Source organism: Triturus cristatus, chromosome 4_2, assembly GCF_964204655.1.
Source record: "Triturus cristatus chromosome 4_2, aTriCri1.1, whole genome shotgun sequence".
In the NCBI taxonomy this organism is placed as follows: Eukaryota; Metazoa; Chordata; class Amphibia; order Caudata; family Salamandridae; genus Triturus; species Triturus cristatus.
The window spans coordinates 265,404,533-265,420,242 of record NC_140586.1 but is presented as its reverse complement, the minus strand read 5'-3'; the positions used below and the strand labels follow the sequence as shown (position 1 = coordinate 265,420,242).

The following is a 15,710-nucleotide window of genomic DNA, read 5'->3' as shown; positions in this document are numbered from 1 at the left end:
TATATCAGTGGATGGGGTAGCCCTTGAGTGAGGGTCCGAGTTTGATTACTTGGGTGTTCGCTTGGAAGACTCGCATAGGTGGCCAGCTCAACTGAGGAAGAGCACCCTGTTGTTAAAACAATCCGCAGGGTCCATTATAAGGTTTGCACATAGTGCATCATCCTTTCCCATTTCCCCCCATTTGGAACTTTACAGGAGTCAAGCGTGTGGGGCAGCCCTAGACGGAGCAAATACCTGGGGTCACTGCAATTTGGAGATGCTGGAAATAGAAGAGAATAATTTTCTGAAATCACGTTAAAAATTCTGACTATCACCCCCACATTACCTATCGGTATGGATCTAAACTTGAGATCTATTTTGGATATTGCAGAAATGAGACCACTCCAGTACTGGTTAAGGGTCTGGGTGACACGAGAACTAGAGCCCTATGGTGAGTGTCTCCAAGACTTCCTAGAGGGGTCATGTGAGGATAGGATCCCTTGGTTTGCCTACATAAAGTCATGGTTTTTCAAGTTGGGCTGAGGGGATTTCTGGTCAAACCACAATGACATATCGGGTGACATGATTGGATAGCTCAAAATGGCCTACTGGGCTTATGCCCTGGGAGAAAAAATTGGCATGACCACTTCGGCACCCTGACTGATGACTATCTATTATTTAAATGTGGTTTTGAGTATGAACCTTACTTAGATATGGTCACAAACCCGTTTGCACAAGCATTTTGTATCAAGTTAGGGTGGGTACACTACCTCTAGGCTCCCTTCAGTTGTCATTGGAAGATGGTCTTAGGTACATCAACTAAGTGCCCCATGAGATGTGAGGCCATCGAGTCCATCAAACAAGTTTTATTTTTTTGTGTGGCATATAAAAAGCAACTGAAACGTTGGATAGTACCATTATGTAAAATGTTGGGCATCAATGACCGTATCATTGCGCTTAGAATATGCATCACAGACACGAGTGGAACAGTTGTCTTTTCTATTTGCAAATCTCTGACAGCTATATGGTATTTGAGGACAGAGAAAATTAAGTAGGGAGTTAGGTTTTTATGGACATCTTACATTTCCCAATTGTTTACATTTCTTTCTAAAAGGTCTGCAACATTGTTTAATTATTTTTTAAACTTCAGTATTCATATGTGTGCATATGAGCACTGATATTTTACATTGTTATTTTTAATATTTATTTATGACTAGCAATAAAGGATATGATGAACATATCTATCATGTAGAGATTCTGCCGTATTTGGCAATTTTTGTAACTGCAATAACTCCTGGTCTCAGCACTTAATGCACTTTATGATTTATTGCACATCTTATACATAATCCCGGCGTCGTTTTCCTCATTCTTTTATCAAAGGATGACACATTTAAGCAGCGTGGGTCAATGATAACTTATCTTATGGTGTTGTCTATACCAATTGTTTTATATTTGGTGGCCTGCCTTTTAAATCTGTTTTCTCGTTTTAAAGCATACCTTGTTATTTTTGGAGATTCAAATAGGAGTGATTTTACTTTCTTAATTAGTTGGACTCACATGGCAGACCCCGAGGTTTTTGTCTGTTCACTACCTATGCATATGATAAATTCTAATCTACTTCTGTTTTATCATTCCATTCTATATTGTGCTCTGCTTATATCATCCTAAAATTTACATATGTGATGCTGCACTCAGTGAGTCTCAAATATTAATCACCTTTGCTTAGTCCTTGTTTTAACCCTTTATTTTAACATTGATTACAACTTTTTTGCACATATGTATACTTTTATGGTTATGTATTTTAACCAAATAAAATATTGATTCATTGAGGTAAGCTGTTGCAAAGCCCTAGCTTGATAAAACTGGAAGTAGCTGCCCTGCATTGAGTTGTACTGTAGCATTCACATAGAGCAAAACGCAAAAATGACCCCCTGCAACAGATTAGGTTCCTGGGGCAGGGCAGAACTCTCAATAGAGACTAGTTACCCAGCAACCTTCTTTCTAAATGAGATGACCGATCTCCCATAAAAATGATCTCAGAAGGTTATGCTTTTTTTTTTACATCATTTTACACATATTTTCATATCTTATATACATTTTCATTAATTCTTTATCAAAATATTCACATAAATGTCATATCTCCAGGGTGTCTGTCCAGGATTTTCTCAAAGCAGGTCTACAGAGACACATTGTAAATCTTAAAAGCACTACACTCTTTAAACATTCATACTGCATCCAAAAACTTTACATACATCCATACACAACTAAAACAAATCTGTATCAACATTTTTTTCCCTGTGCCTGGTGGCCACTGATTATTCCTACTGCCCTGGACCACTAAGCCTTGCGTGGCAATATTAGGAATAAAATGAACGTCAAAAGGCCCATCTTAATCATGGTGGATCAGTCGATGTGCACAAACTGGTGGCCCTGTGGCAGTTTGGTTACCAATCAACGGTTTCTGATGATAGAGCCAGCTGAGACTGCTATTGGAAACCTGACGGTTTCTGAACATCTTGAGGTCAACAGTGGCGGCTCTTCCGCTAAGACAGAGGAGCGTCGCCCCTCTGACTTCAATAGGAAAAATAAAATGAAAATAACGTATTGTCATCATTTTATTTTTCCTATTGAAGTGAGTGGCTCTCGGGGAGGGACAGGGCTGGCCAGAGGAGGGAAAGGAGTAGTTTGCACTCCTTAAGTGTGCAGAACTGCTTGGCCGGCCCTCTACACTGCCTGGTGAGGAACATGCAAAGTCTTCAAGTTCCCATCTGAGCGCTGTGGTTCAGCATTCAGACCAATCACAACGCTGCAGTGCAACTGGTGGAAATTGCATTAAAGATCCTCTGACCCTGATAACATCAAAGGAAGTGAACATCATTTAACCTCTGACCTGAATGACAGACACTGTAAATGTTTTAAATCGTGTATGTTCAAAACTCAAGGATGCAGCATGTATGTAATAAACCGAGGTACAAAGCACCAGTCCCATAAAGTGAGCAAAGCAGAAGGCATGCATACTTTTAAAAGGTCAGAAGTAAGGTTAGTCACAAGCGGGAGGTAGTAAAGAAGTAATATAGGGATGTGATGGCTACCCTTAAATGAAGATCCTCCTCATAAAAGCATCGTGGGAGCTGCACCATCTGAACTCCGACAGACGTGTGAGCACTGAGATGTTCATGGTGAAAATGGCAGGGTGACTGAAAGGATGATCAAAAGGACATGTGGCAAAAACACAGCATTCAAAAAGTTCCATTCAGAAATTTCAATTCAGAAGTCACGAGGAACATCTGTGTCTTCAACTAAGGGGCCCATTAGCATGGCGGGCGGATCGCTACCGCCCCAGCGGCGGTTGCGATCCGCCCGCCAACACACCCCACCGGATGGCCTTTTACCCCCACCACATTAGCATGGTGGGGGTTGCGCGGCGGATGGAAAGACCTTCTGCCGGTAGGCAATCGTCCCGATTGCCTACCAGGCGGAAAAGGCCCATAATATGGTGGCGGTGCCTTGCAGAAACCGCCAACCATATTAGCATGTGGCATTTTCAATGCCTTTCCATGGCGGAGACTCCGCCATGGAAAGGCATGCGGTTTTCACTTCGGGCCTGTTGGGGGCCCCCAGGGAGGTGGGGGATGCACTTGGGGGGTACCTATGGTACCACCCAACATTGGCATGGACAAGGTGGCAGGCACCGCGCAGTGCCTGTCACGTTGTGCATTCCAATGTACAACATGCATATATTGCATTGTAGGGGGCACTGCTTTCAGCACCGCCCGCCGCAATGCAATATATGAGGGATGCCACCGTGGCGGTGGCATCCTAATTGTCATTGCGGGACCGCCGCACCTCTTGCGGGCGGTACCATTTGCCGTTGCGGTGTCCGCCTGCTATCGTAATAGACCCCTTAGTTGTCCTGATTGAAAGACGTGAAACATGTCAATATCACACGTGTTATATATTTAGATTCCTACCTTTGCTCGTTCACCCAGTATTTGGTCTTCATGCTGTAAAATAAAGAAAAGTTGTGAAAATTGGTTCAACTGCTCGCTGGAGCCCTTGTCACATTTCAAATAGTGAATAATCAGTCAATGGCTTCTAGTTTAATGAAAGTTTGACATTTGAGCTCTGCCACTGCAAAAAGAGTTGTTTACATCACAATATGTAACTCTGTTATTACAGGTAATTTTCGTGCTCAGGTCTGGAGCACGGATAACAATGTCTTCGCAGCGTGAAAAATGCAGAACTGCAGTGGTGACACTTGGTATATTCCGTCTAAGTTTTAATGCCAGTGCTAGGATTTTTTGCCCCATAGGCAAAGTGACATTTTAATGCATCCCTCCACTGCCAATGGTGAAAAATGTGCATTTTTTTCTTAGAGATGTATTCCATCTAACAAATATGCATTACGTAGTTACTATCAAGGTACTTACAAAAAATCAGTTAACGGTGTAGGACAACATACTTGTGAACAGCTGGGGCAATTATGCAAAACATGAAAACATTTAAGTAAAGGCTACTATTTATATACATTGAATGACTTTCAGCAGCATTCATAGGTGTCTATAAGATATACACATTTACAAATGTGTCAACGATGGAAAAAATAGCGTTGAGTTTTAAAAGCATGAGGAGTTAGATTTTTTTCACTTTGAATTCTGAGGTATATTTACAACGAAAGTGGCGGAGCGCAGCGTTAGCCTTCTTGGCTTAATGCCACGCTTCGCCACTTTGGAAACGTGGGGCTGCATCGTATTTACAACATTACAGTGCAGCCCTGTGTTTTCCACTGGGCTGCTGCTAATTACAGTTGCCTAGTGCCAACGCAGGCACCCTTGCACCATAGTGCAAGGGTGCCTTCGTTGTGGGAATAATTATTTATGTGCAGGAAGATAAAAGGCTATTTGTACAAGTGAAGTGTCAGAGCATGGAACAAGCCTTCTTGGCTTAACGCTGCGCTCCGCCCAGGGCAAGACTGGCTGAGGCCGGCACCGGGCATTTCCCCAGTGGACTGGAGGGGTGGGACCGGTTTTTCTGGCTGTGGGGGACAGTTTTGTCACTGGGGGCCGGTTTTGCAGCAGTGCTGAAATATCGGCCTCCTGTAACAAAAGCGGGAAGGGTGCTTACCATAGTGCAAGGGTGCATGCGTTATGGGAATGATTATTTATGTGCAGGTGATGGAGCGGGTAAAATGTTTCTTTTTATGTACCCAATCCATTTTTCGTATGTTTGTATTAAAACGATTAACAACGAATCATAATAATTAATGGTTTGCTGTTTGGTGACTTATTCAACCTTATTAACAGAAAGAATATACGTGGGAATGCATTTGCATGGCTAAAATAATATGTGAACTAAGCTTGTATGCATATTAATATGATAATCGTTGCTTATGTGATGTTATAGTGATTTTCGCTTAAATAGACAAGTATTAATGGCTTTGAACGTTGCATGTGGCTAGATAAATGCACACACATATGGGTATTAGCAAGGGATTAACACTGTTTTCACCATTTCAATGTATTAATTACGTTTTTGTGTTTCTTTGCTTAAGTTGACCATTTGGGCCTGCCATAAAATGGCCGCCGACCGAATCTGACAGTTACGAATGACATCAATGAAGGGAGAGGAGAAATGCGCCTGCGCAAACTTCAGCAGCTGCGACCTGCCGGTGAACTGTCATCACTGTGCCCATCAAGGTTGCTCTGGGCGAAAGGCCAACCCTTCAACAAAATTGTTGCAACATGAACTATGGATTGCTAATATTCCCATACATTCGTTTGGAACTTTTCATACATGGGAACTACATCGAATGTTTCCCGATGCACCAAAATGTATTTCAATTAACCAATGAGAATCTCTGAAAATGTCAGTTGCAACATTTGGAATGTAAATTTTAGTATAAATAATGGTAGACTAGAGAGGGTAAAGGAGACGCGTTTTGTTGAGATCCGACCCCACTTTGTGTACGTCATTTCCAGTGTCCTGAGGTTATGCTGACGGAGAGGACGGTGACTCTGCATGATAGAACAGAACTTTGACGATTTTACAGAAGACCGGAGTCTGACTTAGAGACCGACAATTAGTCAGACTAGGTAAATATGACAAAAGATAAAATTGAATGATTAGGATTTAACTTGCATTTGAATTAGATAAATAAATATATTAATTGAATTCTATGTGTCGGGTTGTTATTTCTTTGAAAATGTATTTGAACAAATTGGGGTGTTAAGGTGTCATTAAACTAAAACCAACTAAATGATTCATCGACCTTCCTGATGGAAGGAGACGCTAGGGTGATTCAGGGAAAGTGATACTTCCGTCAGGGAAAACAGTTCGGTTCGGAACCAATATTCCTCTGTTTAAGTACGGATAGATTGATAGACTGAATGTTGGTGTTATGGGCCCCACCAGCGTATGAAGTGTGTGTGTGTGTGTGACTGAGAAATCACTCTGTCCGTGGAAGTAGGGGGGAGTTGAGGAACCCGAATCTGCACCAGTATTTCTGGTAGCTAGAGATGGTTTTTATTGTTTTTGGTTTGATGATTTGCTTGTATATAGCTTATTGATTATTGATTTGAATTGAGATGTGTACTAACACTATATGTTGAAGTCGTATTGAGTATTATGTAGTCTGTACGGCTTCTGGGATGTAGGAAGTCGGTAACAGTTCCGTAGTAGGGCAGAGGAAAATGCTGCTCTCGGGAAAGACGGAATTGTGGTTATCCTGTAGGTACACAGGGGAAACGTGGAACAATTGAAGTTGCGCGTCGCATTGTTTGGGTTCGATTCGGTGACATCGCCGTGTGTTGCCATTAGAGACATTTTTCTGTGTGAAAGAAGTGTGTATGATAGCGAAGGTTATCTGTGAAGTTCTGGTCTTAGGTACCAGGGATCCTATTGGCATTCCGATAACGCTTATCACTAGAAAGGTAATAGGTACTCTCTGAGCTTGTCAGAAGGACAGGGCAGAGGTAAGCGCTGCTTTGTTAACGTATGTCATAATTCTGTAGTAGGACAGACTGTTCGCTGTTCTCGGGAAAGACAGGATTCTGTGTGAATGTACTACATTTTTTCTTGTGTGAACGTGCGTGAATGAAAAGGCATTCTGGTTAATTGTGAAACTCTGGTTTTATTTCTCAGGAGCATTGTGTTTCCAACTATGGTGCCGATTCGGATCCTGGAAAAACCGGGTACGAACCATCGGTCGGAGCGTACCCGGTCTAAATACATTACAATAATGCAAGTACGATTCGTATGGAAACACTATTTCCGTACGAATCGTACAAAACACCGACCGACGAAAAAATACATACAAATGTGATCCGGGAAAGCGCCGACGTGACGTCGGGACGCATCCAGGCTGCGTTTCACGAACCAGGAAGTACGATCCGTACCGACGTCACCCCGCACGGATTATATTTTCCGACTGCAAAAAACTGCTGGGAAATCAGGACGACGTGCACAAGGAGCACCTGTACGCGACGGACAGCCATGGACCCGAGCCTACGTGTCATCCCAGCCCTCATAGCAGTCCACCTGCTTTACAGGAACCGACGCAGACGCCGCAGAAGGTCAGAACAACACCCAGGGGCAAAGGGGGGGGCAGGGGCTGGACACCGAACCCCCACCCAAGTCACAAATCATACATGCTCTGGACATACCTGACCTTCAGGGCCTGGTCACTTCGAGGGGGTGGGGGCGTGTCCAGCAACGCATGCGTCCGCCACAATGGAAGTGGATGTTGATGCGAGCCGGCAACACAACAATTCCGGTACGTACCGTACCCACGCCTTAAGAGCGTGGGTACGGGTCGTACCACGCCCACCCCTACGTCACCCCAACAATGGCGGTACGGCCCGTACCCACGTTCTAAAGGCCTGGGTACGGGTCGTACCAGCATTGTCGGTGTGATGTAAGGGTACGGGTGGTAAGACCCGTACCCACGCTCCGAAGGCATGGGTACGGGCCATACCCAGGCCTGCAGAGCGTGGGTACGGGTATGTACGGAGCGTACCCCCACCCGTGTATGTATGGAGCGTACCCACACCCCACCAGTGTATGTTCGGAGCGTACCCCCACCCGTGTATGTATGGAGCATACCCACACCCCACCAGTGTATGTTCGGAGCGTACCCCCACCCGTGTATGTATGGAGCGTACCCACACCACACCAGTGCATGTACGGAGCGTACCCCCACCCGTGTATGTACGGAGCATACCCCCAACCGTGTATGTACAGAGCGTACCCCCACCCGTGTATGTATGGAGCGTACCCACACCCCACCAGTGTATGTTCGGAGCGTACCCCCACCCGTGTATGTATGGAGCGTACCCCCACCCGTGTATGTCCCGAGCGTACATGGCCAGACATAGGAGGGGTGGGTGCCTATCACTCCCAGCAGTGCCCAGACATGGGAGGGGAGGGTGCAGAGTCCTCCCAGCAGTGCCCAGACATAGGAGGGGTGGGTGCAGAGTCCTCCCAGCAGTCCCCAGACACAGGAAGGGTGGGTGCAGAGTCCTCCCAGCAGTGCCCAGACACAGGACGGGTAGGTGCAGAGTCCCCCCAGCAGTGCCCAGACACAAGAGGGGTGGGTGCAGAGTCCACCCAGCAGTGCCCAGACATAGGAGGGGTGGGTGCCTATCACTCCCAGCAGTGCCCAGACATGGGAGGGGTGGGTGCAGAGTCCTCCCAGCAGTGCCCAGACATAGGAGGGGTGGGTGCAGAGTCCTCCCAGCAGTGCCCAGACACAGGAGGGGTGGGTGCAGAGTCCTCCCAGCAGTGCCCAGACACAGGAGGGGTGGGTGCAGAGTCCTCCCAGCAGTGCCCAGACACAGGAGGGGTGGGTGCAGAGTCCACCCAGCAGTGCCCAGACATAGGAGGGGTGGGTGCCTATCACTCCCAGCAGTGCCCAGACACAGGAGGGGTGGGTGTAGAGTCCTCCCAGCAGTGCCCAGACATAGGAGGGGTGGGTGCCTATCACTCCCAGCAGTGCCCAGACATGGGAGGGGTGGGTGCAGAGTCCTCCCAGCAGTGCCCAGACACAGGAGGGGTGGGTGCAGAGTCCTCCCAGCAGTGCCCAGACACAGGAGGGGTGGGTGCAGAGTCCTCCCAGCAGTGCCCAGACACAGGAGGGGTGGGTGCTGAGTCCCCCCAGCAGTGCCCAGACACAGGAGGGGTGGGTGCAGAGTCCTCCCAGCAGTGCCCAGACATAGGAGGGGTGGGTGCCTATCACTCCCAGCAGTGCCCAGACATGGGAGGGGTGGGTGCAGAGTCCTCCCAGCAGTGCCCAGACATAGGAGGGGTGGGTGCAGAGTCCTCCCAGCAGTGCCCAGACAGGGAGGGGTGGGTGCAGAGTCCTCCCAGCAGTGCCCAGACACAGGAGGGGTGGGTGCAGAGTCCCCCCAGCAGTGCCCAGACACAGGAGGGGTGGGTGCAGAGTCCACCCAGCAGTGCCCAGACATAGGAGGGGTGGGTGCCTATCACTCCCAGCAGTGCCCAGTATGGGAGGGGTGAGTGCAGAGTCCTCCCAGCAGTGCCCAGACATAGGAGGGGTGGGTGCAGAGTCCTCCCAGCAGTGCCCAGACACAGGAGGGGTGGGTGCAGAGTCCTCCCAGCAGTGCTCAGACACAGGAGGAGTGGGTGCAGAGTCCTCCCAGCAGTGCCCAGACACAGGAGGGGTGGGTGCAGAGTCCTCCCAGCAGTGCCCAGGCACAGGAGGGGTGGGTGCAGAGTCCTCCCAGCAGTGCCCATGGAAAGAAAAGGGTGCAGTACCCACAGATACAATGCCCACAATTGTCAGTCAGGTGCTCAAAGACCCTGCAGAACACGTAACACATGTGTGCGAGGCTGGGAGTACACACATGCATAGTGTGTAAAAGGGAACATGTCCACATGAAGTCACGTCAATATACTCGATACTCAAGTACAGTGACCACCAAGGATGCCACTAATGATGCAGGTGGAGACATTGCCCAGCATGCATGGGCAAAGTTGAACGGATCCGTCACACACCAAGGATATGTAGACACAGCTCAGCACAACAGTTAGGAAACACCCTGCAGGGAAGATGTCAGGGTCCACAGAGGAAGGAACACACCTTGGGACAATGTCACCATGCAGTAAGAGCTTACATGAACAAAGTTACTTTGCAAATACCTTGTGATGGCACACAGATACCAGGGTCCACCCCATGAGCAGCACACTACTACATTTCCCAGACACCTAACACATTATCCCCACCCCAAATCATGGAGCAGCACCACCAACAGCAATACCAGAAAAGCGTTAGTGTTCAGATGAAAAAAAAAGCTTTATTCAGCATGAAAATCAAAGAGGTTGTCATGTGTACACTATTAACAAGCCCCATAGGGCAGTCCATATTTCCATCCCTGGTGGGGGACACATTGGGACACGGGTCCCCTGGCTTGCCTGCACAGTTTATAGTTCCTTGTCTTCCACGGGGGGGCATCATGTGGGGGGGAAGGACCAGGCACCGCAGGGACAGGAGGGGCAAGGGTAGGTGTTGTGGGTGCAGGGACGGAGGACTCCACCACAGGGGGTGGGGCAGCGCCAAAGGTGAAGGTGAGAATGGCGCTGCACACGGTTGCAAGGTCCTCCAGCGTCTCCCCTGCACCCAAAGGAACCACAGGCCCCAAGGAGGGGGGGGTCGGAGGGATGGGTCGCAGCGCTACTGGGGGAGGGTGTGGACGGGGGGGGACTCAACTACCCTGACCGGGGACTCCTTTGACTGCTTGCGGGGTGGTGTCACACTGGGGCTCAGGGACAGAGCGGCCAGGAAGGATTCTTTGGTGGAATCTTGGCCAGGAGAGCTGAGGGGAGTGGATTTGGAGGCAGGGGGTTGTGATGAATGTGGACTCCCACTGTGGCTGCGTGTCTTACGTTTGCCCCCGACCCAGTGGGTATGCCTACTTCACCCTGTGTGTGCGTGACAGGAGGTGTGCGCTTGGGCTTCCCTGGTGGTGTGGTGCCTGTGTCTGGTGGGGTGCGTGCATGGGTACGTCTGGGTGTGCTTGGGACAGGCATGGGAGTGGGAAGTGTGGATGGGGCAGGGGTAGTGGGGGGGACGTAGCGCTGCAGGAGACCCACTGCTGCAGTCAGTGTCGAGTCTATGGACCTCAGCAACTGGCGTTGGTCAGACTGCGCAGCTGAGATGCCCTCCATGTATGCCTCCATCTGGGTTAGCACTCGTGTGTGTCCATGGAGGACATTCAGCATCGCAGTCTGACCAACCTGCAACTGGCGCAGGATGTCCACAGACTCGGCATTCGTGGCAGCAGTGGAGACAGGGGCAGGGGGCGCGGTGCCTGGCAAGAAGGAGACACGTGGTGACCTAGCACGGCGGGAAGGGACCAGAGCAAGTGGGAGGCCGGTGATGGGAACGGAGGGGGCGGGTAGAGATCGAGTGCTGCTTTCAGCTGTGGGAGCAGCCTCCACCCCCTCTGGGAGCTCAGCCTCGGACCCGTCAGCGTCATAGTCGGAGGTGAGGCTGGACAGGTCCTCCGCCTCACTCCCCTCGGCCTCCGTGCCACTCGATGTGCCAGACAAGACAGCACTGCTGCCACTGGTGCTTGCTCCCTCCTCACGGTCCGTGCCAGTGTCTCCCTCGGAGTCCCCCGATGATGCTGTGGGCAAGGTGAAGAGACAGGAAATAATCAGACACCTGTATACATATGTCACATGAGTCAAATCTACATAGGTCACAGTGCATAGCCTGAAAAGCAACATGAGTAACATCTACAATACAAGGTACATATGTAGGCCCTGCAACACACAGCTGGTTGACCCACCATGCCACTGAGAATCAATGGAGAGCATGACCCAACAGCAAATTACTTGATATCAAATTGGACAGAGGAGCCAGGCTCTGGGGACAATCGTGCACAGCATCTGTACCACACAGCGTTGCCAAAAAAGGGATGAGCAGGAACCATGTCTATTAACTTTTTGCACATGCTGCAAAGCTAACGCATTAAAACATGCCCAACATGACTGGGTCACTGCACCTTGAGTGTATGTCCAGACAAACATCACACACAGGCCAGACCTAGCAAGGAGACTACAGATTTTGACATGTAGGCCTTGGCCGCACAAACCACCCCCTACCTGAGACAATGTGATTGAGACAGAGGAAGTACTTACACCTCTTACTCTGGGATGAAAACACATGGGCTGCACTAAATCCTGATAGTACACAAACCACCCCTGTAGCGCCTGTCCACATACATCATTGACAACCAACCATCATCAGATTGTCGTACCAAGACACACAGGCACTGCCCACTGTGAGTATGCACAAGCAAAATTGGGTCACACTGTACAGTGGACACATGTAGCACAGTTTACGTAAATACAGATGAGGCCAGGGTACAATGCCACAGAGCCCAACCTATGCCGAAGACACAGAGAATGTCCACATTGTTGGATGACACACATGATACCTAGGAAAAGGTGCCCCAGGGCACAGTAGTGGCCACACTCCTCCATGGTCCTGGATGGATATGACTGCAACTGAAGCAACCGTCCCTGCACTATGCATTACTCCCACTCATGCACATCATGTCAGAGGGCACAACATTGGACATGCATGCTGTAAGGCAGTACACTTTAAAGACACACTCCTATGTCGGGACTCGGCATCAGTGCCAACTGACATGGACCCCACAATGACAGAACTGGGCAGGGCACAGGCAAGGTCCCAAAACCTGTTACACACCACCCCCACACATGATGCTGCTAGCATTGGGCACTTGGATTAACTGCCAGCCTAGATTACCTTGTGCAAGGGTGACTACACACAGACCAGGGAACACATGGCAAGGAGGGGAAGGGAGGAAGAACAGCACCGGTTTACTTTGGGGAACTGGTTATGCACTGCACATTTAAACCCTGGCAGTGTATCCATGCAACTGCGCACTTCCAAAAGCTGGTGACACACAACAAACACACATGTATCTACCCCCTTCCTGCTGCTGCTTCTCCTGTAAGCGCCTGTCCAAGTCGGGGAAGACCACCGCCAGCACACGCTTATGGATGTGGGTCAGACGCCGGCGCCCACGGTTCTTGTGGCTCTCTGGTGAGTCCCCCAGCAGGACCCGTGCAATCCTCCTCGTCCAGCACCGGATATCCTGCCAGTGTTTCCTCACCTGGGCTAGGCGCCGCTTCCGACCCTCCGTCTTCCTCACGGCACTGATGGCTTGCCTCCATATCTCCCCCTTGGCATGGACGCCTACCTGTGAGGATGCAAAAGTGAGAAGACTTTAATACACCTGAGCAATGACACAGAGACACACATATTATTAATTTGTCTTGTTTGAACAGGCCATGGTATGCAGGCAACTCATTGCACCTTTGTCATAGGGACATTATCCTCTGGCGAAGGCAAAATGCACTACGTGGCATTGAATGTACACAGGTGGCATGAGGGGTGCCACACAATCAATGATCCTGGATCACACTGTGCATCACAAGCTACACCAGGATTATGGACAGCACCTCAAAGCAGTCACATTCCCCAGCCCACTGACGCAACCTCAGCAGAGTAAACAGACACAGACAGGCACAGGACAATCACCTGCCATTGCCAACTGCGGGTACAAACCTCACTCTGCCCATGTGCCACTAGACTGGGGGGTGTCACAAGTGTGGGGCTGGCTCAGCACGGCAGTCACACAGCACTGCTCCCTGCTCACATCACAGGGCCAGGGTATATCCATCCCTCATGCAGCTGGTGCGCAACACTCCCCATATGCACACACCCACATGACAGGGGACTTACACACACACACCAATGTCCAGGGGACGAACACATCATTTGGACACTCACAGCACAGGTACACTAAACCAACACACATCTATGGGTACTGTCACCTGTCACACTGGGGGGACCACAGAATCACATCAGGACTGTAGCAACAACATTCCCAGGAGGAGTAGCCAGGCAGAATGTGGCATGCACCATGCATTGATTGTCACAATAAGCACTATGCAAGTGAGGAGTGCACACAGGAACTACAGCATGCTCAGCATGGGAGACATGAGGCCTTCCCCACCCTGGGACCCACTCCAAACAACATTGCATGTCTGTCACACAGGGACACAATGCCAGAAGTCACAGTCACAAAAAAGGGGCACAGTCTAAGCTAGTGGAGTCAGCCCTCACCTGCTCCCCTGGCCGACCATACAGCATGGTGTACTGTGGGAGGATAACATCCAGCAACGCCATATTCTCCTCCATGGTGAATGGTTGGGCCCTCTCCACAGACCTGGACATGGTGCCAGAGGAATCACGAGCAGCAGCAGTGTTGTGGAATGAAAGGATGTGCAGGCAAGTGCTCTCTCATGGGACCTGGCTGCCTTATATCTGCCTTGCTGGCCTGTTTCATTTACAGGAGTACAGAGTGATTGGTCAGTCACATTAGCATCCTACGTTTCCTCCAATCCCTTTAAACCTACCCCAGTGATTGGCTTTGCATGGTTTAAAAATTGAGCATGATGTCAAGTCAACAACCACTTTGCAACAAAGTATATTGTTTCCAACCGACTTCTGCTGGCCACCTGATGCAAAAATTCAAACTGTAAACTCGGTCTCCATGACATCCAGCATGCATTTAGGCCCTTATACTTGTCCCTCATGTGTCCCCTATGTTATTTCAAAATTTACACACAGGTACGGTGCGTTCCACGGCCCTAGGGCACCCCAAATGCAGTAATACGGACCGTACACGCGTGTGTAGGGTCCCTATCACTATGGGAGTGCTGGCGTATGCGTACGCCATAGTGATACGGACCGTACACATGCGTGTACGGGTCGTATTACTATGGTGTACGCATACGCCAGCACTCCCATAGTGATAGTGACCCTACACACGCGTGTACGGTCCGTATCACTATGGCGTACGCATACGCCAGCACTCCCATAGTAATCCGACCCGTACACACGTGTGTACGGTCCGTATTACTATGGCGTACGCATACGCCAGCACTCCCATAGTGATAGGGACACTACACACGCGTGTACGGTCCATATCACTATGGCGTACGCATACGCCAGCACTCCCATAGCGATACGGACCGTACACGTGTGTGTACGGTCCGTATCACTATGGCGTACGCATACGCCAGCACTCCCATAGTGATACGGACTGTACACGCGTGTGTACGGTCCGTATCACTATGGCGTACGCATACGCCAGCACTCCCATAGTGATAGGGACCCTACACACGCCCTCAGAGCGTATGTACGGTGTGTTTCACACCTGACAGTGGTGACAGGCGGCACACAGACAGGAATAGAGCTGTCATACTTGGCCAAGGCTGGACATCAAGGCATTGTCTGTGCAGTACTATATGTGTCGGGCACAGGTGTGTCAGGCTGTGATGTGGCACATTACTCCTGAGGTGTGAAGCTAATAAAAGTATGATGAGCTGTGTACACATGTCATGTGTGATGGTGCACTATGTGCCACACATCCCCTTCACTCCTGAGACATGTTTGCATGTAGTACAGACTTGTTGAGCCATGCGTCACTGGCATGGCACAGTCACCGACACCCGCAACTGTCTCCTGATGCCAGGTACATGGAATATTACCCCTGAGATGTGAATGCCCGCGTTGCACGCTGTAACTATGTCATGTGTGTGTCATGTGTTCCCATAGGTTTGCTGTAGGTGTTTGGTCAAATGCATCTGCAGTTGCTGCAACCAACATGTGT

At 49.5% G+C, this 15,710-nt stretch overlaps 1 protein-coding gene across 2 annotated transcripts in view; it reads right to left on the bottom strand.

Moving 5' to 3' along the window:
• Nucleotides 1-15,710, bottom strand: part of ABCA4 (ATP binding cassette subfamily A member 4) — a 1,118,748-nt gene that overhangs the window by 238,973 nt on the left and 864,065 nt on the right. For both annotated transcript variants that reach the window (XM_085601480.1, XM_085601481.1), the window contains one exon: nucleotides 3,951-3,983. In XM_085601480.1, coding sequence (XP_085457606.1) covers nucleotides 3,951-3,983 — 33 coding nt within the window. The remainder of the gene's footprint in view (nucleotides 1-3,950; nucleotides 3,984-15,710) is intronic.